This window comes from Lepidochelys kempii, chromosome 16 (assembly GCF_965140285.1).
Source record: "Lepidochelys kempii isolate rLepKem1 chromosome 16, rLepKem1.hap1, whole genome shotgun sequence".
NCBI lineage: Eukaryota > Metazoa > Chordata > Testudines > Cheloniidae > Lepidochelys > Lepidochelys kempii.
Genome location: NC_136395.1, coordinates 14,799,998 through 14,822,908, shown reverse-complemented (window position 1 = coordinate 14,822,908; position 22,911 = coordinate 14,799,998). Strand labels below are relative to the sequence as shown.

At 42.7% G+C, this 22,911-nt stretch overlaps 1 protein-coding gene across 1 annotated transcript in view; it reads left to right on the top strand.

Annotated features, from left to right (window-relative positions):
• The window catches only part of MEGF9 (multiple EGF like domains 9), an 81,099-nt gene extending 63,405 nt beyond the window's left edge, over nt 1–17,694 (top strand). The window contains exons 3-6 of the mRNA XM_073314811.2: nt 1,152–1,291; nt 5,834–5,977; nt 7,496–7,768; nt 11,404–17,694. Coding sequence (XP_073170912.2) covers nt 1,152–1,291; nt 5,834–5,977; nt 7,496–7,768; nt 11,404–11,858 — 1,012 coding nt within the window. The 3' untranslated portion in view covers nt 11,859–17,694. The remainder of the gene's footprint in view (nt 1–1,151; nt 1,292–5,833; nt 5,978–7,495; nt 7,769–11,403) is intronic.
• Nucleotides 17,695–22,911: the final 5,217 nt, after the last annotated feature.

The following is a 22,911-nucleotide window of genomic DNA, read 5'->3' as shown; positions in this document are numbered from 1 at the left end:
AAGGCAGTATTATTGTCCCCATTTTACAGGTGGACAGATAAAGACCCACAGCTGTTCTGAAGCACCGTTGATTGGCTCTGTGATCTTTGGCAAGTCATTTCATCTCTGAAGTTTCCCATCTGTAAAATGGAGACATTTCTTATCCACAGTTGTGAAGTGCTTTGAGATTTTCAGGTGAAAGGTGCTACATAAATGCTCATTACTCCAAAGACTGTTGAATCATAGAATCATAGAATCATAGAATATCAGGGTTGGAAGGGACCCCAGAAGGTCATCTAGTCCAACCCAAAAGACTGGAAAGACTCCCATTGCCTTCTGTGGGCTTTGCAGCAGGCTCGGAGTGGCTGAGGTTGAAATAGAACCCATTTCTGGTCCCCATTCCAGTTCTGGCCCCTGGTACCATGCCATCATTGCTATAGATGGATGGGCTGGGTCCAGAGGAAATGACATTGCCTGTTTCTCAAGGAGAACCTTTTAAAAAGTTATGAAATATTGGGCTAGCTGGATATGGTGGGGAAATTTTTCTTCATTTTTAGTTTCTAGCCTGGATCAGAACTTCAAACACTGAAATATCCCTAATCTCACAAAATTTCCAGTCTGGTTTTGTACACTCAAAGAGGTTTGGAGAAGCTCTGGTTAAGCATCTGATTTTAGGGGGTCACCTATCTGAACCAAACTCAAACGCCGAACTGTCATCATCTTATTTCATTTGCTGCTACATCGCAGTAGTGCCCAAAATGCATTAGGTGCTTTCCAGTCACAGAAGAAGACAGTAAGTCAGTGAGAGAGCTCTTTCAAAGGGAGGGATGAGTCATTGAGTTGCTGTGCTCAGAAATGGACCATTATCCAACAATAAAGTGTGAACTGAAAGCTAATACAGGGTCAAATTCTGTGTGCAGTTACACCCACACAATGAACTCAATGAGGTAGTACAGGTGTTTTGAACTCCGGTGATGCTCCCTTATGTTTTATATTCCAGCAGTTACATTTCTGGTGAACATTTGCTGCGTGTGCATGACATTGTAAGAGGAACAGATTCCCCCTCGGGGAATGAGAGCATTGTGCCCGTGAGACTGAGAACAGAAGTTACCGAGTCGTCAAGTAGCACATGCAGATTTCTTTGTTTTTTTTGTTTTTTTTTTCCTTTGCAGCTTTGGAAAATGCCAGTGTAAAGTTGGGGTAACCGGCTTCAAGTGTGACCAGTGCTGCGATGGCTACTACTGGGTGAACCAAACCAGCTGTGAACCATGCCAGTGCAATAACTATTCCAACAGCTGCGATGTCTTAACAGGTACAATACTTCTGACTGCTTAGAGCCAAGTTCTCCTCTGTAACGTTGGTGGGGCTCCATTGACATCAGCGATGTTGCAGGGGTGAGTGAGTAGTGGTTTGGGCCCTTACCATCTAGGGTACATCTACATGGCAAGAAGAAACCCGCGGCACTGATTCTACAGACTCAGGCTTGCGTGGCTCGATTCTACAGTGCTACAAATAGCTGCGTAGACATTTGGGCCCCTCCCTCGGTTTCAGAGCTCAGGGTCCAGCCCAAGCCGGAACGTCTGCACAGCTATTTTTAGCTCCATAGCCCAAGTTCTATAGACGCGGGCTCTGAGACTTGCTGCTGTGGGTTTCTGCTTCCTGTGTAGATGTACCTGTAGTCAACTGTCCCCCGATTTCTGCCATTGTATTTAGAGTTTAAAGCCAGAAGGTACCACCAGATCATCTAATCTGACCTCCTGTGTAACACAGGCCACTAAATGTAACACAGGCCACTAAACCGGTTACCCGGTTACCACCTAGCCATCTGCACACCAAGACCACAAGTACTCCTTTTCTTTTAACCAGAATTAGAAGAAAGTATTACAGCCCTCAGAAGACTAATCTCTCCAGTCTCATCCCTTTTATTTGTATCTTTCATTTAATTGTACTTATGCATAGGGCATAACATTATCTACTTGCACCATAAACTGTCATTTTGGATCTGATCCTCTTCCCATTGAAGTTGGTGGGGGCTTTGCCATTCACTTTGACAGCAATATCGAGCCTTTATTATTATATCTAGGGCTCCAACTAGGAATCCAGGGCCCCATTGTTCTAGACCCTATAGAAACACATAACCAAAAGATGATCCCAACCTGAAAAAGCTTACTTTTTGCTGTACCTTCTATTCACCGAAGCATGTATTATTCAGATGTTGGCTGAATGCAGCCTGTATTGTCACAAATACCATTATGAGCACTTCAGAAACAGGGCATTCATATTTGTTTCTGTTTTTTATGAATTTGCCTCCTGTCCATTTTGTGTTGACTTTCCTTGAACGTTGTGATCCATTTACAGACGTTTTCTGTGCTGAAAAAAGTAAATTGCCTTTCTGTGTCTCTTTATACCAGAAACCCAAAGAGAAACAATATCATGTGACTTAATGACCTATCCCAGCTCAGCAACAGAGCTCCAATTTTGAAATTCAAACTTATATTGATGAGCCACAGAGTAAAATAAAACTCACCAAAATTTTGTCTAGTGAGTTAGAAATAGGCAATGCATTCAAGAAGTTTGCAGCTTGTTTGCCAACAGCCTGTGAACAGAAAGACACAGAATTAATGGAATGAATTATTTGTTTGTAATTATTTGCTCGGTTCTAGTATTTATTACTACATTGTCTGCACATTTCTAACAAAGACACAGAATCAGTATCAACAGTCACAGAATTAACTCTCAGCACATAACACCATCACTGTAGAAGAACAAATTTAATGGGAAATCTAGCAGATATTAGAAATTTATTCTGTGTGGCCCTGATTCAGCAAAGCACTCACTCTTATACTTAATTTTAAGTATGTGATTAAGTCCCACTGAATTCATGGGACATAAGAACACGTTTCAAGTTAAGGTGTGCTGAAGTGCTTGGCTGAATCAGAGCCTTCATGTGTGTGTTTTAGCTCTTTGATATGAAATTACATACCAAAAAAAGAAAAACAAAAAGCCAGCTAAGCCCTTGATCTTGTGGTCAGTCTATGGAAGCAGAAACCTTTGCCATGAGTGTCAAAGATCCGTCTTTATAGATCAGATTGCAGAATTGAAGCCTAACCGTATTAATGTTAGTTTAATCTATGGTGGAACGTAGAAAGTTCCTATTCTTTCTTTACTTGTATTTCCTTTTCATTGTTGAAGCAGAAAAACGATAGTAAATTAGATCTGATTTCTAACAAGTAATGTATGCATTTAGCTCTCGATATGAACTAGAGATTGCCCTTTGTTTGACTTTTCCAGCTCTATATACAAGTGTGTATTCCTTGTCAATGTCAATGTTTCTATTGCATTAATACTGTGTTGTGGGCTCCCTCTCCTGGCTAACTGAAGACCTACATTGTTTTGACAAATCCCAGTTGGATAATGTAACGGAATTTCATATAAAAGATATTTTCTCACAGTATGTTGTATGGATATAGGTTCATTAGGTTTTAGTGTGTTAAAGAGAAAGTAGTTAGAGCAGGCAGACTGGACGTCAAGAATCCCGGGCATTATTCTTGCACATACTGCCTTGCACATACTGCCTTCACCTCTCTTGTGTCTGACTGTATTCATCTGTAAAATAAGTGTAACAACACCTATCTACCTGAGGAGCCACCGGGCTGAGTTAATGCTTGAAAGGAGCAATCAGAATGGAAACTGTTCTGAAATATTAATGCTTTCCACAGAGAAGAAAGTGATCCCTGGTCCAGAACCTTTAGGATGCTTTGTACGATTGAGTGACCTATTGGTCCATTGGCAACACAGCCAGTTGGAGTATGCAGAGGAAGATGCTTGCAACTCCTGCTGATGGGAAAGGATGTGGTCGTGAAATGGGGAGGTCTGCACAGAAAATGTATGCAGTTATTCCAGATTTAGGGCAGCATAACCAAGAGCAGAGTCTAATTCAAGTGCCGTAAAGCTGATGAGGCGAGACCACCTCTCGTAGTTGACTCTCCATGATTCATTCAACCCTTGGTCTCCATGGTGAGATTGCCAACAGAGGTTGCAATTAGGGGGTGGTGGTTTCCATCGTGTGGACATCTCTCCCACAGAGACCACCAGCTCATGTCATACAGGCCACTACACAAGAAGCAAATATTGACTGGAAGATTGAGTTATGGAACACTGCAAGCATCCTTAGTCACCAACAGCCTCCGCCATATGTGTGAATCAGCTGGTTCCAAAAAGCAATAACCAGCCAGTTATTCATTCTTCCATTAATCAAAGGATCAAATACTAGGACAAATTGTATTTTCTTGGAGACTCCCAGTCCCCAGGGTCACTGGTGCACCAGCAAAGAAAGACAGAGTAATGTAATGTACCTGGACTTGCATGGTGCTTGAACAGCCTTGATTGATGTTATAAGGAACTATATTTTGTTTAAGCTATAGTCTAAACATGAACCTGATGAGGATTTTATATGCCTGGTTGCTGTTGATACTAGCATTTTGTCCCCCCTAGAACACTGACAACTTAGCTCAGAGAGTGTTCACTCTGTAACTGCACTGCTCTGCACCATCCTGGTTTGTGGAGAGGCTGCTTTTACCTTTCAGAGGCTTGTACTTGGGATTTAATTAAATAAGCTTCCCCTGGGTCACCTCCACCACTCAGTAAGACGCTTGTTGAAGCAGATGATGTTCCTGTTGATGGATGAGCTTTCGATAGGGACTGCATTTATATAGCTAGCAGGATTTGCTCCCTTTGTTCGCAGTAACATCAAATTGAATTTGACAAAGGGCTAGATCATGCCACAAGAGCAGAGCCTCTAGTAAGAGGCAGTGTGTTGCTTTGCTGTTCCAAGAGCACCCCAGAGAAGGAATTTTGTCTCAGGAACCCCTAATTCCTTCTCTGCTCCCCCACCCTTTCTCCAGGGAGTTAATAATTTGTTGCTGGCCTATACCAGCAGCAAATCCTCCCACACGGCCCTGGCTCAGCTCTGCTGGTCAGTGCTTTGGGAATGGAGCCAAACTCTAGGGGCTGCAGCCATCTGCTATAGACACAGGGAGAGTAGGTGCACAGCTCCTCTTCACCCCATACATTCAGACCCAAGATCCAGGTAACCTGCGTAGGGGGGTTCTTACTCCTCCTCATGTCCTTGTATGATTGCAGCCTGCATCGCATGCCAATCTCCGAAACTTGAGAGCAGTGCTATTGGCATTGGGAGTGAGCCTGGTGTCGGTGAATTTTGATTGACAGAGAGGCCAAAGACAGATGCAACATAGACTTTTCACAGAATTCTTTGGTTAACTTAAACAGTGACATTACAGTAATAGAACAAGTGTACAGCAGAAATCAAGAGAGCTGTCCTCGACATCCCCAGGGTGATCCTTACAGGGCCTTAACCCATCATTCGGACTGTTACAGCTATTTCAAAGGCACCAAAAATCACTGGGGCTACTCTTGTGAGTGAGGCTTGGCAGGCTGACGCCCTTACTCACCACGACTGAGACAGGCTAGGATATTTCTCCTGGAGGATGGTTTGATTTTAATTGCATGAATTTATTAGTATATGTAGACCTACATTTTACAAAAGTTTTGAGTGATTTTGGGTGCTTGTTTTTGACTGCCTAACTGGGGGGCGAGGTGGTCAGAAAGTATTGAGGTGCCCCAAATCAGATTTTCTGAATGTGTTTTAGGACTAGCGCCTAACAAAAGGGGCATCCAAAATCACTAGTTACTTGTGAACATTTAGGCTGTGCAATAAAGATCTCTGCGTGTGTGTGTGTGTGTGTCTCTCTCTCTAGATATTTAAAAATATCCTTGATAAAATGTTCTGCTGTTTCTAAATGAATCGTTTGTTGTTTTTGTTGTTTTCTCTTAGGCACCTGTTTCAACTGCCAAGGAAATACAGAAGGAAGCCACTGTGAAAAATGTAAGGTGGGCTTCTTTAGAAGCATCTTCCCAAGCCACGAATGTAACCGCTGCCCGTGTTCAACAGTGGCATCTACCGGCAGTTGCCACATAAGTAAGGCTCTTTTTGTATGCTAGTGAAAGCAACTTCTTTCAATATATTTCATAGCTAAACCTTACTCTGGGCTGATTATCCTTGTGTGCCAGTTTGTAAGCTTTGCCTTTGAATCCCTCTTTCGTGGGACCTGGAGTGTATGATTGGAAGTGACACGTGACATTTAGGAGCGCAGTATTTACTGACCGTATTCTTGGAGTATTTAGGGTGCTTCTTGTGAGAGCAACAGTGTAGCAGAAACCATTGCAAAAATCTCCCTTGCTGCAGGCATTTGCTGTTACTTGTTACCGTGGTTACCCTCGTGGTTCCCACTGCTCGTTTTCATTGTCTTTATTGTTTTGCAGACAAAAAGACCTAGGTATGGTGGAGAGCTAGTCTGTTTTATCAGCAGTGATTGAAATTCACCCTTCTGCAGAAAGTTAGCAACAGGCCTGTACAACCCTTAATTCCCACTTAAGTGGAACTGAAGCAGTGCATAGGCAACACGCTGGCCCTTTGCACAGGGGTAAATTTCACCCAGTGTACACAGAAAATAGCCCTGCCCCAAGTAATCTGGGCTCTTTGCTTGGCTGCAGGGCATGTGAAGATGTCTGTGCCTTACAGTTTTTGCAGTGTTGCTTTGAGCTCTTGTCATCTCATTACTAGAGAGATAGCAAAGGGGGGATGGGATGAAATTAATCGGGGGGGAAATTTAAGCTGCCGTCCCTGGCTGTGTAAGAGACTTCCCAGAGAAGTGAGACGGAAGCCCCGTTGCTTGGGATTTTCAAATTAATTTGCACAAAACATACCATTGGGATCAGTCCTGCACTAATGGGGAGATGGCCTAGAGTAGTTTTTCCCAAACTTAGTAGGTGGTTGGTCGCTTATTTGAAGACTGAATTTTTGTGACGCCCTTACATTTGCTATAAAAGCAAGAATAAGGAAATGTATTAATGATAACAAAGCTAGGCCTATGTCATTTGTGTGCTCTTTCAAGAGGTTGGTGGTGAATATTTGAGTTCTAAGGCAAATGGTGTGAGGGGGAGTAACCTTAGCTTTAGGTTGTAATAAAATTTTCTACGCACTGTGATTCCTTCCCCCCCACCCCTACTTCCCCAGGTCGAGATGATCTAAAAAGTTCTTGTCCATCCATAACTTCCATGATGCAGTCCCAGTCGGCCAGATGCTCCCTGCAATCCATCACTCAAGACAGAGGTGTCCCGAAGTAGTAGTAATCTCAGATTGGCTGGAAATATGCTAACTATGCTCTGTGACTGGGCACCAAGATCTAGAAACCTAAACATGTTTTTTTATTTTTATGGGGCAGCATAGATATACAGGGCTTAACAGAGAAGTCTCTGCTGCAAAGCGCTTACATTTTAAAGGCTTGAGCGTTCATCTTTTACACAAGCAATCTCCCATTGACTTTAGAACCTGAGCGCAGATCAGTGTGATGCAGAGCAAACATGCAACTGGTACAAGGAACATTCTTTCATGGGGATCGTTCAGTGATATTTGTATGGGCTCTCTTTTTTTCAGAACCTGGTCAACACATCCCAACGTGTGACAGATGCAAAGCCGGATACACTGGCCCGAACTGCGACCAGTGTGACAATGGCTATTACAATTCCGACAGCATCTGCATTAGATGTAAATGTAACGGGAATGTAGACCCAGACCAGTCACCCAAGGTATGCAAGCCAGACACAGGGGAATGCATTGGCTGCCTCTACAACACGGCCGGGTTCCATTGCGAGGAGTGTCAGGAAGGTTATGTCAGAGACCTGGAGGGAGCCAATTGCACCAAGAAAGGTAAACCCTTCTCCTCGAATCGGTGTCCATGTTTCCTAACCAGATCAGACACACGCAAGCTGCCTGGGGTGTGGAAGGAATATTGGGTATATTTATTCCTGGAGGGATTTGCTGTTGAAGATGAAGCAGCTTTAGTGTCTTCCAAGGTGGACATGGGAACTCATTCCTTTAAAAGGGCCAGTCCAAAGGGGAATCTGGAAGAAAGTTTTCCCTGTAGCCATTATAATGTTTTCTCAAGCTTCGTTTTCAGTTACCGAGAGCCTGTCTGAACATTGCCTACGTTGAAAGGAGCAGTGGCAATGTTTCTGATGCATGGCTAATCTTTGGCATTCTGGAAATGGCTCTTGACAGACAGTTCTCTCTACAGCTTGAGACAGTAGGCTGCGGGAGGGCAGAATCTTCTAGGTTTCAGCACAGAAAATTATTTAATAAAGTTCCTTTCCTGCAGTGAACTTTTGTGTGTTTTCTCATGCGTGTTTGTGCGCATGCCTGTATAAAAAGAGACACTAATATATTCATCTTATGTTACACAGAAGGTCAGACTAGATAATCTAATGATCCTTCTGACTCTAAAATCCATGAATTGAAGATTCGCCTAGGTTTTCGGTAATTCATCTGTTCCCCAAAACTGTGGCAGGCAATATCATGAAATAAACCAAAACAAAAGATTATGTATAATTCGGTTTGTATTCTGATTTCTGGAGCTGGATGCAAACTCTTAACCCCCCCAGTGAGTTGCGTTATTTGACTACATTCAGTAGCACTTCTCACATCAGTAAGGATTTACAGGATTGGCACCTTATAAAGGCTTTTTATCATAACATGTAGTGCTTTAAAGTGCTGTGCAGGCCTTAATCAACCGCTCAGAACAACTCTGTGAAGTATTATCACCTCCGCTCTGTAGCTGGGAAACTAAGGCACAGAGTGGTTAGCAACTTGACCAAAGCCACACAACAAATCCAGTGGCAAAGCAGAGATGTGAACTCACTATTGCCTGATTTTGAGGCCTCTTATCAGTCCTCATCCTCATTGCATCTAATACTCTCAGGTGCGCGATGGCAATGAAGAAGCTACCTTATAACTGTATAGCCCTGAATAAAATGGTAGAAAGTTCTTCTCCCATAGTTCTTCTCCCAGTGGTTGTCAGTAAGTTACTCCACGAGATAGGCTGCATGCATGTGTGGTTGTACATAGGAAGGAGAGCGCAGAATTCCAGAACCTATCAGGACCAAATTCATCCCTGCCATTCCAAGAGATTTAGTTCAAAGGCATTACAGTAGGGAGCTGATGTGACCTTCATTCTCTTACTGATCCCTGAACGGACACACTGCAAGATTTTCTGTGAGCGGAAGAGGGATGATTAGTAAACAAGTTTAATATTCATGTGCTGTAATTTTATGTATGGCTGTCTCTGCAGGGTTGCAGATAGAAATTTCACACTGGTCCATCCGTTGTAATGCATTGGTTTTGTGTTGAAGGGACTGAGTGACCTTGTTCCATAGTAACACACATGCCTTTGCCTTTGAATGACCCTTTCCAGCCTGCACCTCTCCTGCCACTTTAATGACATGGTGAGATAGCTGATTACTGACTTGGGAAAATACTGCCCTCCCATCTCACAGGCAGCTGAGGCAGCTCTCATGTTTCCTTGGCACCTGTTTTCCTTTCCATGTTAATATTTAAAAGATCTGCATTTTTGTTCCCTGTTTGCTGAACGTTGCTCGACCATGAGTGGAGATGCTGGAGGCACTGCGTTCTAGCAGATTTTAGGACCAAGATTTTCAGAAGTGACTAGTGAATTTGGAGGCTTCCAAATTTTGGGCAGCCCAACTTGAGGCAACTAAAAGGGGTCTAATTTTCAGGGGGTGGATGCTCAGTAGGCCCTTTTAAGGAGTCCCAGTTGGATACTGAGAAAACTGGAGCACTAAAAATAATTAGCCACTCACAAAATCTGATCCTTTATATTTGCTTAGTCACAAGAGCAGGCTAAGGCAGGATCCTTGAAGCACCTGGGATTTGGGCCATGATCTTTTGAGCTCCTTTAATTTGGATCCATGAAGTACTGGGCTCAGGGATCAGCCACGAGTGGTGTGAACACAGCAGCTGATATCACAGATCTGTCTGCTCAAGTACTGCAGCAAACTTTTGTGGATGACGGCTCCATTTCACCATAATTCATCTCACAGAGCTATACTAGCTTCCTCCTCCTCTTGATTTTATATAATTAAATGTTGCTGGAATATTCTAGTGGAAATGGCACTGACTGCTATAGGGAAGGCTGAAAAAGTGTTTTCATTGTAACCCTCCCTGTTTTCAGTTGCTTGGGGTCATAGGCTCCAATCCTGCATAGCTGAAGTCACTGGGAATTTTACCACTCGCTTCAATGGGAGCAGGATAGGGCCCTGAGAACTTATAAATCCAACAGCGTGCATTTTCCAAACAGCATGCACATTCATAACAATGCCATCAACACCACAGTCTAATTAAACCACTAGTGAGACAAAGCTAAGGTTGAGTGATGGTAGAAATTGGTCTGGGTGAGAGCCAATGGTCATTTATTATATGATGGAGAGGAGCTGGTGGATACCTTCACTGTGCATGTCTAGTGTGTCTAATGGCTAGCATATATTTTAATGTGTATATGATAAGGAAGCTTAAAGCTAGTCAATTAGGTTGTGTCAACAACGTTTTAACCTTAACTGTCTTCTAACTAGACTGTTTTGTGTGGGAACCTTATTGGAGGTTGACCTTTAGTAACTTGTAATAACTTTTTATTAAGGACTTTATTCAGTGGCTCAATACTGCAGTGATTGGTGGAATAAAAATACCTAAGATAGACAGGACCAAATTCTCTTCTTAGTTACGCTCAAGCAATCACATTAAAATGGATGGAGTGGGATGGATGTAGCTGAGAGCAGGACTTGCTCCATGGAGCAGAAACATTCTAAATCCTCTGTCTAGTTGTAACATGTTCTGGTTAGGGATCTTTCCACCTCTACATCCATCTCTGGGCTCTCCTATTGCTGGCGCTTAGGGGCTGATCATCCCCAACTCCTATTGCCTGTATCAAATTAGCCTTTCAGAGGTGATTCTCCTCCACACTAGTATCCAATCCGAGACTAGATTCTCCCCCTACTACTAAAAGGTCTCTTCAGAAAACCTTTTGTATGGGTGAAGTCCTGGCTCCTCTGACTTTGTGGAGCCAACATTTCACCCAGTGAGTTGCACTTGCATTCATCATGAGTGATCGAGGTCTGGTGGGCCAGATTTTCAAGAGCAGAGCACCCACAATCGGGGCCAGATTTTCTAAAGAGCGCAGCTCCTATTTGGGCACCTAAACAAGGAGGAGGTTTTCAAAAGTACTCAGCACCCAGCAGCTCCCATTGTGATGCTTATGACCAGAGTTTCAAAAGAACTCAGCCCTCAATGCTCTGAGCTGTCTTGAATATCTGGCCAAATACTTTGATGTGTAAATGGGACCTGAACAATTCTGACCTTAAAATTTTAGTTTGTTGCACTCATACTAACAGTGATGAAAAGGCAGAGCCATTTATTTCCTGTTCTCCAATCATGGCTCACCATGTATTTTATTGTTCGTATATGTATTTATTTATGTATCTTTTTTGTATTTGTAGAAGTCATTCCTGGTCCTGAACCTAGAGGGTTTATAACTGCTGCTCCCAACACCAGCAGGTCAACATCATTTTCAGCGACTGTGATAAACAGTACGTTAGCGCCAACAACTGTGCAGACTATATTTCCTATCAACTCCTCTGACAATAGTACCTCCTCATTAGCAGACGTCTCCTGGACTCAGTTTAACATAATTATTTTGACAGTTATCATCATTGTTGTGGTCCTGTTGATGGGATTTGTGGGTGCTGTCTACATGTACCGTGAATATCAAAACAGAAAACTTAATGCTCCTTTTTGGACCATTGAGCTCAAGGAGGACAACATTAGTTTTAGCAGCTACCATGACAGCATACCCAACGCTGATGTTTCAGGCTTACTGGAGGATGACGGAAATGAAGTGGCACCAAATGGACAGCTGACGCTGACAACTCCCATGCATAACTATAAAGCTTAAAACAAGAGTCATTCCAGCTATTCCAAAGTCAGCTTAAAAATATTACAGTCCTCGTTGAAGGGGTATCGAAATCTGTACCAAGGCTCCAAGCAAAGGAATTTTCTACCCACGTACTCTTTTACGTCAGGCATGGTGTAGCTTGCTGTTGAGCAGGAAAGGAGTGTAGTGCATATGAATTTCAGGTAAAATTATGACATGCATTCAATGTATTGTTTTCCATGACGATCCATGGAATTCATTGCTAAGGACTTTCCATGAAATTATGCTGACCTTAAAGTATATTTTTATATGAAAAGATGGGGGGTGGGTAGTAACCAATGCCCCCGATTAATCAAAAGCTACTTTGACTTCCAACCAAGCTAAGGCCTACACCAGTAGCCTATATTTTGAAAAGCAGCCTGTTTAATTAACAGCGGGCTTTCAGAAAATAGACTTTTGTAAAGACTTCGTTTTATTTCTTGGTACGAATTTGTGTTTTTATATATAAAAAGGGAAATTGTTCATTTCACTGTACTGCTAAGAGACTTCTAAATGTGTAAATGTTACACACATACTAAAGTCACCATGTTCAGTTTTCCAGCAATTTGGGGAGCAGAAACAATCAATCATGAAAATTTCGGGGGGTGGGCAATCACTCTTTTCCCCTTCTGAGTTCTCATACAAAGTGACGATACTATTAAAACACGGAAATCCATTTTCAGTAGAAGGAGTTAATGAACTTGTATACATGCTGTACAAGGGAAGACGACAAGACATCTCAGGGTCACGTGTACAAATAGCAGCTTGGCTTAATATCCTACCCTGACAGAAATGGTGTGTTCTGTACATAGAATGTAATATATCTTCTCTCCATTGTATTTATAATTATTTGTAAAAAAAAAAAAAAAAAAAGTCATGAGTCCTATTTTATCATCTAGATTTTATCTGTACAGCGGTTAGTGGCATTGTAAAAAATATGGGGATTGTTTTAAAATAGTGTAAATCAGATGGTGATGTTGCTGGAGCTGGGACTCTGGCAGACACCCATCATTTAAAGTTCTTCTTCTGATATCACTGAAATTTTTTTAAAGTTGTGTGTTTCCTCCTCGTTATCTGTAACAGTTCAAACTCCCCCACTCATTTAAAGGTATGGACGCTAGTATCATGAAGAGAAACTAGTCAATTTCCAGAAATGAGGTGTAACCTTTGGTAATTTGCTGTGAAATGCCCACAGAAAATGCAAACATGCTGTTACAAATGCATAATTATTTATGGCTTGATCCTGAAAACCATGACGAACATGCACTGCTGTTATTCACATGCATCATTCCTTTGAAGTCCACGAGACTGCTCTTGTGAATAAAGACTGCTGGGTGTGAGCAAGGCTTGTCAGAGGCGCTGAGCTTTGCCCTGCCCCGGTTGAAGATAATGGCAACACTCCCCTTGACTTCAATGGAACCAGGACGTCACCTAAGAGTTGACCAGATCTGGTTCTTTATTGCAAACTTTGAGTTAAAAAAAATTATATAGACTCTGTCAAGCAATTTATGCCTAGAAGTTCTTATAGCTTTAAGCTGCTGTTTGCTGGGGAGAGTCAGGAGGCTCAGTTGCCAAGAAACACACAAAGGTCCATTGGTTAGGCAAAGTTGTACTGTTCTGGTGCAGAGACAGACTAGCTGTTAGCAGGGGGAGCAGTTAACAGCTGACAGTCCTTTTCTGGCTCAGCAGACTGGAGATAGCCACAGGTTGCCTTCTTGTTCCCCCAGGTGACTTTAAGATGTAGGCCTGAATACAGGCTCCTATGCATAGGTGTAACATGGATGATGAACATACATCCATGCACCACCGAGGAAGAATGCTGACAATAACGGCCTGTGGGCAGCTGGTTAGAACCCCTAACAGCACGCCATGACCCCTGCATAGACCCTCTCTCCTGTCCTGTTAACCGCTGGCAGCAGGCAATGGGGGGAGGTGTAAGGGGCACTGGATAGTTTGCTCCTTTCAGTGACCCCGACGCATTCCATCTGTATCTGTGCAGTGTAAAAATAATGCCATGGGGCACCTCAGCTCCACCCTACCTTTTTTCAGTGTGCCTCACGCACCAGCTTGGCACATGGTCCTTTTCAAGAGCCACATCCAATCTCTCTCCCTTATTCTTTTCACTGTACTCACAGGCTGTCTTTAGGCCCAATCCAACTCCCCTTAAAGACAATGGAAAGCCTCCCATTCACTTTAATGGAGTTTGAATGGGATCATTTGTTTGATTTTTTTCTGAGCTTGGCAAACTATTACTGTCCTATGAAAATCAATACAATTAATGTTTAACAGAGTCACAAATCAAACCCTTTTCCTAACCTGCCCCCCACGAATACAGCCGTGGTGCATGGGTGGTGGTGTTTTGCAAATGTTTAAAAACAATGCTGCTGATAAACAAGGTAGTTAACCAAGTTGAGCTATCGCTGGCTCATGCATCATCAGAAAGAGAGTGGAAAAGGAGAATACTATTTATTTATTTATTTATTTATTTTATTCTGTTTGTATTCCACTGGTGCCTAAGGACCTCAGTCAGGGTTGGGGATGCATTGTGCTAGGTACTGTAGGTACATACAATAAGTTACAATCCCTGCCCCCAAAAGATATTACAGTCTAATTTAAGATGTGGCACACGTGAACGTAACAAAGGGAATTTGAGATGGAGGGCAAGGAAAATAGTGATAGGAGGGTGTGATAGACCATGTATATAAGCCAGATCCAAAGCCCGCTGAAGCCAATGGAAAGTCTCCCATTCCCTGCTGTGGGCTTGGGACAGGTCCTAAGTTTATAAGAAGTTGGATTCAAGTCATTCAGAGATGTTTTAAGTGATAAAATAGAAGGGAAAAAGGACAAAGGAAAATCATAGATTGCACACGAAGCTTTTGAAGAGCGGATTAATGACAATGGAGAGAAATGACTAAAGACGGTATGTAATTACTTGGCAGTGTCCTTTGTAATATCTACTTGCCTGATCTTTACACCGTGAAAAAAGTAACTTTTCATAGGAGATTTTAATGACCCCCCATTTTAGATTCTGGAAATAATTCATAGAGCAATAATGCTGACAGGCAAAGAAAGAGTGAGCACTAGGGTGTGTCAGAAGTCTTTTGGGGGAGCTTGAGGAGAGTTTGCAAAGAAGAGAAGAACTGCTACCAAATGTTCCTTCCTGAAACCTTGGAAAGCCTGCAGGCTAGTTTATAACAGGGATGGGACACTTCTCATTCGGATTTCAGATCCTGGTTTTTGGTTCTCTCCCATTATAGAGAGTGGCCAGCTGCAGAGTTTGCTTCTGAGTTCAGACACTGACCCCCTCCTATCCCACCGTTAAAAATGGTGGTATCTGGATCTGGGGTTCTGGTTCTGGCCCTTTTCTGCCTTATAAGCAAAACAAGATGAATATGAAGGCACTATCTCTGAGCCCATGTTTGATGGAGTGAGGAGGTCAGTTCATCTTATGCTTTGTAATGGTGGGAGGGCAATAGTATTTGGGATACGTTGCTGATGGCAAATTATCTCTCAAATTTTGAGAAAACATCCCATAGACATCCTGGGAGTCTGATCCAAAGCCTCTGGAAGTCAATTGAGTCTTTCCTTTGGACCCTACTTGCATAAAACTTTTCAAAACCGGACTGACCTTACTGGGACTGTGGGAGGGATACTCTGTTATATAGCAGGCTTTGATTTGGAACTAACCTCAGCCTAGCAGAGACTGGAAACCTCACAGAGGTGAGGCACTTGGGAGGATGCCTATAGGAGGGTGACATGACTCAGCAGAAGAAACAAAAATAGTTGCAGTCAGTCACGTCCTTTTGCTGAGATGGATAACCGGATAAGAAATCAAAACACAATTAAAGAAAGAGTAAAGAGGAACTCCCCTCCTTGAGGTTCAGCCTAGTTCTGTGATCGCTGGGCATGGAGCTTGCTTGTATCCCCTCTGTTAACCATATACCTGAGCATCTTTACAAAGGGAGGACGAAAATGAGCTAGTTGTATCTCTTGAGCAGCTGAGAGTGCACCCTGACATAGCGCCTGGCCTGAAATGTTCACTGGCAACTGCCTCAGCCTACCAAAGTCCTCTGAGCATTTCATGCATTTTATGACTTGCCACACAGCTTCCTGTGATGCAGAGTCTGTGCCATAGCAGCTTGGAACTTGCACAGATAAGTAGGAAGAGGACGGCGCCGGCGCAGTAGAGCCAGTGGAGAGGCGAATCATCAAGTTAGGGGTGGGGCATCTAGGGTCCTGGACACAGATAGCTGAAGTATCAGAATTGATACCGTGATGGCATTTACAGGACTCACACTGAACCAGGGCAGGCAAGAGAGAAATACTGGACTTGGGAGGCCCCACCCCTCAACAGGTGCAAGGCATGTTCCCAGTGGAGGAAGAGTTTAAAAGGAGACAGGTAGGCCAGGAAGGCATGAGCTGCATGTAGTAACCAGGAAGTGAGGCTGATGTTGTGCCAGGAGTGGTAACATCTTTGTGAAGGCTGCTCTAGCAGTAGGGACTTGGAGAGCCCCCTACTTGATCTTTGGGAGTTGAAAGCCCTAAGAGACTGAGTAGAGTCTACTAAACCAGTGACCATGCCCCAAAGTGAGGAGCTTAAGACTAGTATAAAATGACTTGGGGGAAATGTAATTTGGGGTAGCTCAGTAACTTGGCAGGACAGTTTGATAAACTCCAAGGGCCCTGGTTTGGGACCTGCAGGATTGGGTGAGCCTCGGTCCCTCTGCCTTTGTCCCCTGGCTCCTTTGTAATGACTGAATGGTGACAGAGCAGTTAGAGGAGGTGACTGAGGCTGCAGCTCGGACCCCTCTGGGATGACTAGACTAGCAGCTAGCTGAATAGTATGCAGTGCTGCAGGACAACATCATTCATTTTGGGTGAGACAGTGGGTGGCATGATGCACTAGCTATGTGTGCATGGTGCAGACGGAGTAATAGGGGGACATGGTAGTCCAGAGAAAAATGACAGTGAAAGATCAATGGCTGCTGTTCCTAATGGTAATGATCTTATGCCCATATCCTGAGACGTGAGCGCCATTACGGCACATGTTCCCGCTGGTCTGGATGAGGCAACTGAAATTCCGTAGTCAAGTACCTGAGAACAAAAAGACTCCTCTAATGGTGTGGGTGAAGGGTAAAAACAGTAATTTTATAATATGCATAGGGCCACCCTGACAGGATCACAAGGTAGGATGCTATTCTGTGAGCACAGGATGTGGCAGACATAAAAATATAATGGGGCTAATGTGAATTTAAGGTCTTAAATCTCATGAACCATCATAGCTAGAAATAACTGCATGAAGTTTTAGGCCTGGGGAGTTATCTTGAAGTGTCCTATATTGAAATAGTCACTCCCTTGGTCCAGGCAAAATAAACTTAGACCCTAGGAGGTAATTTATGAGGCAGGATGGAGCGCCTTTACCATGGTAATGGCATTCTGGGGCAGTTGACCTCTGATATAAAGTATCTCTATTCCAAATATTAAATGCAACATAAGTGATATGTGGCAGACAATCGGTTCAGTCTCTTCTAAAATGAAGACCTAAGACTGAAGCCTAAACAAAATTTCTCTTTAAAGTGAAGTTTTAAAATTAGCTTCCAAGAAACTCTGCTATTTATGTCTCCAATTAAAATAAAACGTGGGCCTAAAACATTAAAATTACATTCGCTCCCAACTAAAATACAGGAGTCTTGCAACACATCCAAATAAGGTGTCTCCTAAGCATATACTAAGCTTACAAATGTATTTCTAAAAAAGCTGTGTATGATTTGAATATGTCAGAATTTATACAGAAGAATGTTATTTAAAATGAATAAAAATGTATATAATTTGTATCTAAGCCACCTGGGAGTTTGCTTTTCTTTTGTTTTTAAATATAGTTTAAGGGCTGCTTCCAAGCCCCATATGAAGTCAATGGGGAGTCTTTCCATTGACCTCAGTTACAGTTGGATTGTGTCCTAAGGGCTTGAATGTGACCTCGTACCAATAATTCCATTCATGACAATGAAGTTATTCTTGCTCTATATAAGTGAGATCAAAGTTATGCCTGATGTGTTTTTTAACACCATTTACCAACACAATTCATATCCTGCCATATTATGTTTTGTTTTTTTTTTAAAAAAAAGCCCTATGAAATGATTATTTATTTTTATTTATATTCTTGTTAACACATACCAATTTTTCAGCTCAGTAGCTTGTCAGTCAATGAGTCTCTACTCATTGTAGGGGTGTAATACTGATACAGATTTATTTTTGGCATAAAAGTATGCAACCATGTAAAAATTAAATTAGAGAAGACCATAGTATCATGGGTGTTATCCACATCTACATTGGGATCTTCAAAGGAACTCTGTGTGGACCAGGTGTCTCTGAAATCTGCAACTGAGGAGTTGATGATTTAGAAAGGTTGTTTATACCCACAAAAAAAGATTTTTATATCTTTGCTTCTGGAACCTTTACCGTTCTTTCTCATTTGTCATTGTTAGGAAGTTAACTCCCACTCACAATGGAGAGGTAAATACCAAATGGCAAGACTGCTATTGCCACTGAATGTTGTTTGTGATGCTCTTTGTCCCTGATTCAGCAAAGCACTTAAGTAATTGGGATAAATTAATGGGAATTAAGAATGTGTGCATGTGTTAAGTGCTTTACTGAATTGGGGTTTTAAAAATGAAGGGCTTGAGTTTCTTATTCTCTACACTTTTATTGGTTTAATTTACTCCTGATTACACCAGTGAAAGGGCTTGATGTTGTAAATCAATGGGAATTTTGCTCTTGACTTGAATGGGAACAGGATCAGGCTATTAGTGAGAGGATCAGGCTCATTATGGAGTGACTTGAGAACATTGCAGCAAATCCTGTTCCTCTGAGGAAAGCCCAGGTAAAGAGACTAAGCATGAACGCAATTATTCTGCCACTGATATTACAACCCTTGGGCTCTAGTGAGGTGTACACCTGTTGCACTTTTCCTTCTGAGACTTTGGCCTGCGGATGCACATAATCACATATGCAGTGACGAGGTCTCCGTTACTCCCCTTCATTCTGTACTTCATTTCTGAAAAGGCAAAGAGCTCAGCCAGAGTAGGATGGATGATAGGCTTCTCCCATACAACTTGTTGGTATGAGGATTTACTATAATCTCCTAAAACATACAGCTAATTAAGATAAGGTAAGCAATGTTAATCTGATTAGCAGAAGGTAAGTCGTTAACTGCTTCAAAACAATACATATTCTTCCTTCACAACTTTTATGGTGCTGCTGCGGATTTTGTAAAATAAACTTTGCAGTAACCCCATGGAAATTGCCCATAACTCCAGTTAATGGTCCATTTGATTGTTTTGATCTTTTTGTTTGATCAGAAAGAGTTATCCCTTTGCAAGCCAAATGTACATTTACCTTCTCAAAGGCGGGCCAGCTGATTTCATTTGAACAGTGATGGTTCATCAGGATGACTACACAGCATGTGTCTGCAGAAACATACGGGTGTCTCTTTTGCAGGACATACGCTGCACTGGCCTATGTCACTTAAAAGGTAATTGCGTTGCCTAGAGATTTGTTGTTGATTGTCATTGATTTAATGCCATTCATTCATTCATATATATATATAAGCAGTTAACAACTTGCCTTCTGCTAATCAGATTAACATTGTTTAGCCTTATCTTAATTAGTCAATAATTAGCTAATTATTGATCAATGAAGAAACAGACTCCAATGAGAGACTGCTGAATTGGAATTAATTTGCAAACTGGATGTATTTAACTTAGGCTTGAATAAAGACTGGGAGTGGTTGGGTCATTACATAAAGTAAAACTATTTCCTCATGACAGGTTTCAGAGTAACAGTCGTGTTAGTCTGTATTCGCAAAAAGAAAAGGAGTACTTGTGGCACCTTAGAGACTAACCAATTTATTAGAGCATAAGCTTTCGTGAGCTGTAGCTCACGAAAGCTTATGCTCTAATAAATTGGTTAGTCTCTAAGGTGCCACAAGTACTCCTTTTCTATTTCCTCATGTTTATTTCCCCCCCCCCCCCCGCTGTTCCTCAGACGTTCTTGTCAACTGCTGGAAATGGCCCACCTTGATTATCACTACAAAAGTATTCTCCCCAGCCTCCCCCCCACCCCCCGCTCTCCTGCTGGTAATAGCTCACCTTACCTGATCACTCTAGTTACAGTGTGTATGGTAACACCCATTGTTTCATGTTCTCTATGTATATAAATCTCCACACTGTATTTTCCACTGAATGCATCCGATGAAGTGAGCTGTAGCTCACAAAAGCTCATGCTCAAATAAATTGGTTAGTCTCTAAGGTGCCACAAGTCCTCCTTTTCTTTTTGCGAATACAGACTAACACGGCTGTTACTCTGAAACCTATCGTATATATAGACAGAAGACATGGCAGAAGGCATTATATATAGACATGGCAGAAGGGCATTGCTGGCACATGATGGCATATATCACATTGGTAGATGTGCAGGTGAACGAGCCTCTGATAGTGTGGCTGATGTGATTAGGCCCTATGATGGTGTCCCCTGAATAGATATGTGGACACAGTTGGCAACCGGCTTTGTTGCAAGGTTCCTGGGTTAGAGGTTCTGTTGTGTGGTGTGTGGTTGCTGGTGAGTATTTGCTTCAGGTTGGGGGTCTGTCTGTAGGCAAGGACTGGCCTGTCTCCCAAGATCTGTGAGAGTGATGGGTCGTCCTTCAGGATAGGTTGTAGATCCTTGATGCGTTGGAGAGGTTTTAGTTGGGGGCTGAAAGTGATGGCTAGTGGCATTCTGTTATTTTCTTTGTTGGGCCTTTCCTGTAGTAGGTAACTTCTGGGTACTTTTCTGGCTCTGTCAATCTGTTTCTTCACTTCAGCAGGTGGGTACTGTAGTTGTAAGAATGCTTGATAGAGATCTTATAGGTGTTTGCCTCTGTCTGAGAGGTTGGAGCAAATGCGGTTGTATCGTAGAGCTTGGCTGTAGACAATGGATCGTGTGGTGTGGTCTGGATGAAAGCTGGAGGCATGTAGGTAGGCATAGCGGTCAGTAGGTTTCCGGTATAGGATGGTGTTTTATGTGACCATTGCTTATTAGCACCGTAGTGTCCAGGAAGTGGATCTCTTGTGTGGACTGGTTCAGGCTGAGGCTGATGGTGGGATGGAAATTGTTGAACTCATGGTGGAATTCCTCAAGGGCTTCTTTTCCATGGGTCCAGATGATGAAGATGTCATCAATATAGCACAAGTAGAGTAGGGGCATTAGGGGATGAGAGCTGAGGAAGCGTTGTTCTAAGTCAGCCATAAAAATGTTGGCATACTGTGGGGTCATGCGGATACCCATAGCAGTGCCGCTGATTTGAGGGTATACATTGTCCCCAAATGTGAAATAGTTATGGGTGAGGACAAAGTCACAAAGTTCAGCCACCAGGTTTGCCGTGACATTATCGGGGATACTATTCCTGACAGCTTGTGTGTGGAAAGTTGGTGTAGAGGGCTATTAAATCCATAGTGGCTAGGATGGTGTTTTCAGGAAGATCACTGATGGATTGTAGTTTCCTCAGGAAGTCAGTGGTGTCTCGAAGATAGCTGGGAGTGCTGGTAGCGTAGGGCCTGAGGAGGGAGTCTACATAGCCAGACAGTCCTGCTGTCAGGGTGCCAATGCCTGAGATGATGGGGCGTCCAGGATTTCCAGGTTTATGAATCTAGGGTAGCAGATAGAATACCACCTTGATTATCACTACAAAAGGTCCCCGTCCCCCCCAGTCTCCTGCTGGTAATAGCTCACCTTACCTGATCACTCTCGTTACAGTGTGCATGGTAACACCCATTGTTTCATGTTCTCTGTGTATATAAATTTCCCCACTGCATTTTCCACTGAATGCATCTGATGAAGTGAGCTGTAGCTCTCGAAAGCTCATGCTCAAATAAATTTGTTAGTCTGTAAGGTGCCACAAGTCATCCTTTTCTTTTTGTAATATATATAGTTCTTCATTTAACATCAATAATTGGCTCATTTCTTGTACCAAGTAAACAGACTGTCACACATTTTAAGAAGATCTCTCTAATATCCATCCTAATGTTCTGTAAGAAATTTTGAACCAGCCTGACCTGATTAGGTTCTGCTGCCATATGGCAGACTTGTTTTTGAAACTGACTTCAGACCAGCAGCGATTGAAAGCATCACAGCATAGGACCCACTGCTACAAGGTAAGGAGCACACTGACCTCGCATCAAAGTCAACAGGAGTTCAAAGCCCTCAGTACTTCACAGGATCAGACCCCAACTGCATAGCACCAAAGATTTTCTATTACACTCAGTTCAGAGAGAAAGTCCTCAGGTCTGCCAGCCATTGCCTGATGTTTCCCAATCAGTTCTGTGCACTGTAACCCCAGCTCTGTTTCTTGTCTGCACATGTACAATTAAATGAGAAGTGGGCAACACCAGTGCACTAAGGTTAGGACAGGTAGGGAGGGGAAGCGTACAGCAGCAGTGGAGGTAGACGTACCTGTGGTTGGGAACCACAGCACAACACCTGTTAGCAAGTTGGGTGATTTTTTTTTTTACAGGCTTGTATGTGACTTTCAGTTTGTCTTGGAAAAGAAAGTAGTTGTATGGACATGGAGAAGAATGACAATCCAGAATGATAATGATGGTGAAAGTACTGTAGTCCATGCTCACTTGCTTGCCCCAGTTCCAAGCTTATGTCTTGGGGAGCTAAGAATCCCATTGCTATAGCCCAGCTGGTTAGGGTGAGTAAATGAAAACCAACAGTCCAAATAAAGAAAAAAATCTAATAAATAAACATGGGTCTGATCCAGCAGACTTGAATTAGGCAAGCATCTCTCACTCAGGTGTTCTTCCTTGTATTACAGGTAATACCGCAGAGCATTAAACTGAAAGTATTTACCTTTTCATTATTGATGCTGGGGTCTTCCCTCCTCCCGCCCCCAAAAAATTCGGACAAGGGAAGTAGAATAGTCAGATTCATGTTTAACAGTTTCACAGTCTGACTCTCATGCATTAGCCTAGTATTACAATTTGTATGTTACAAA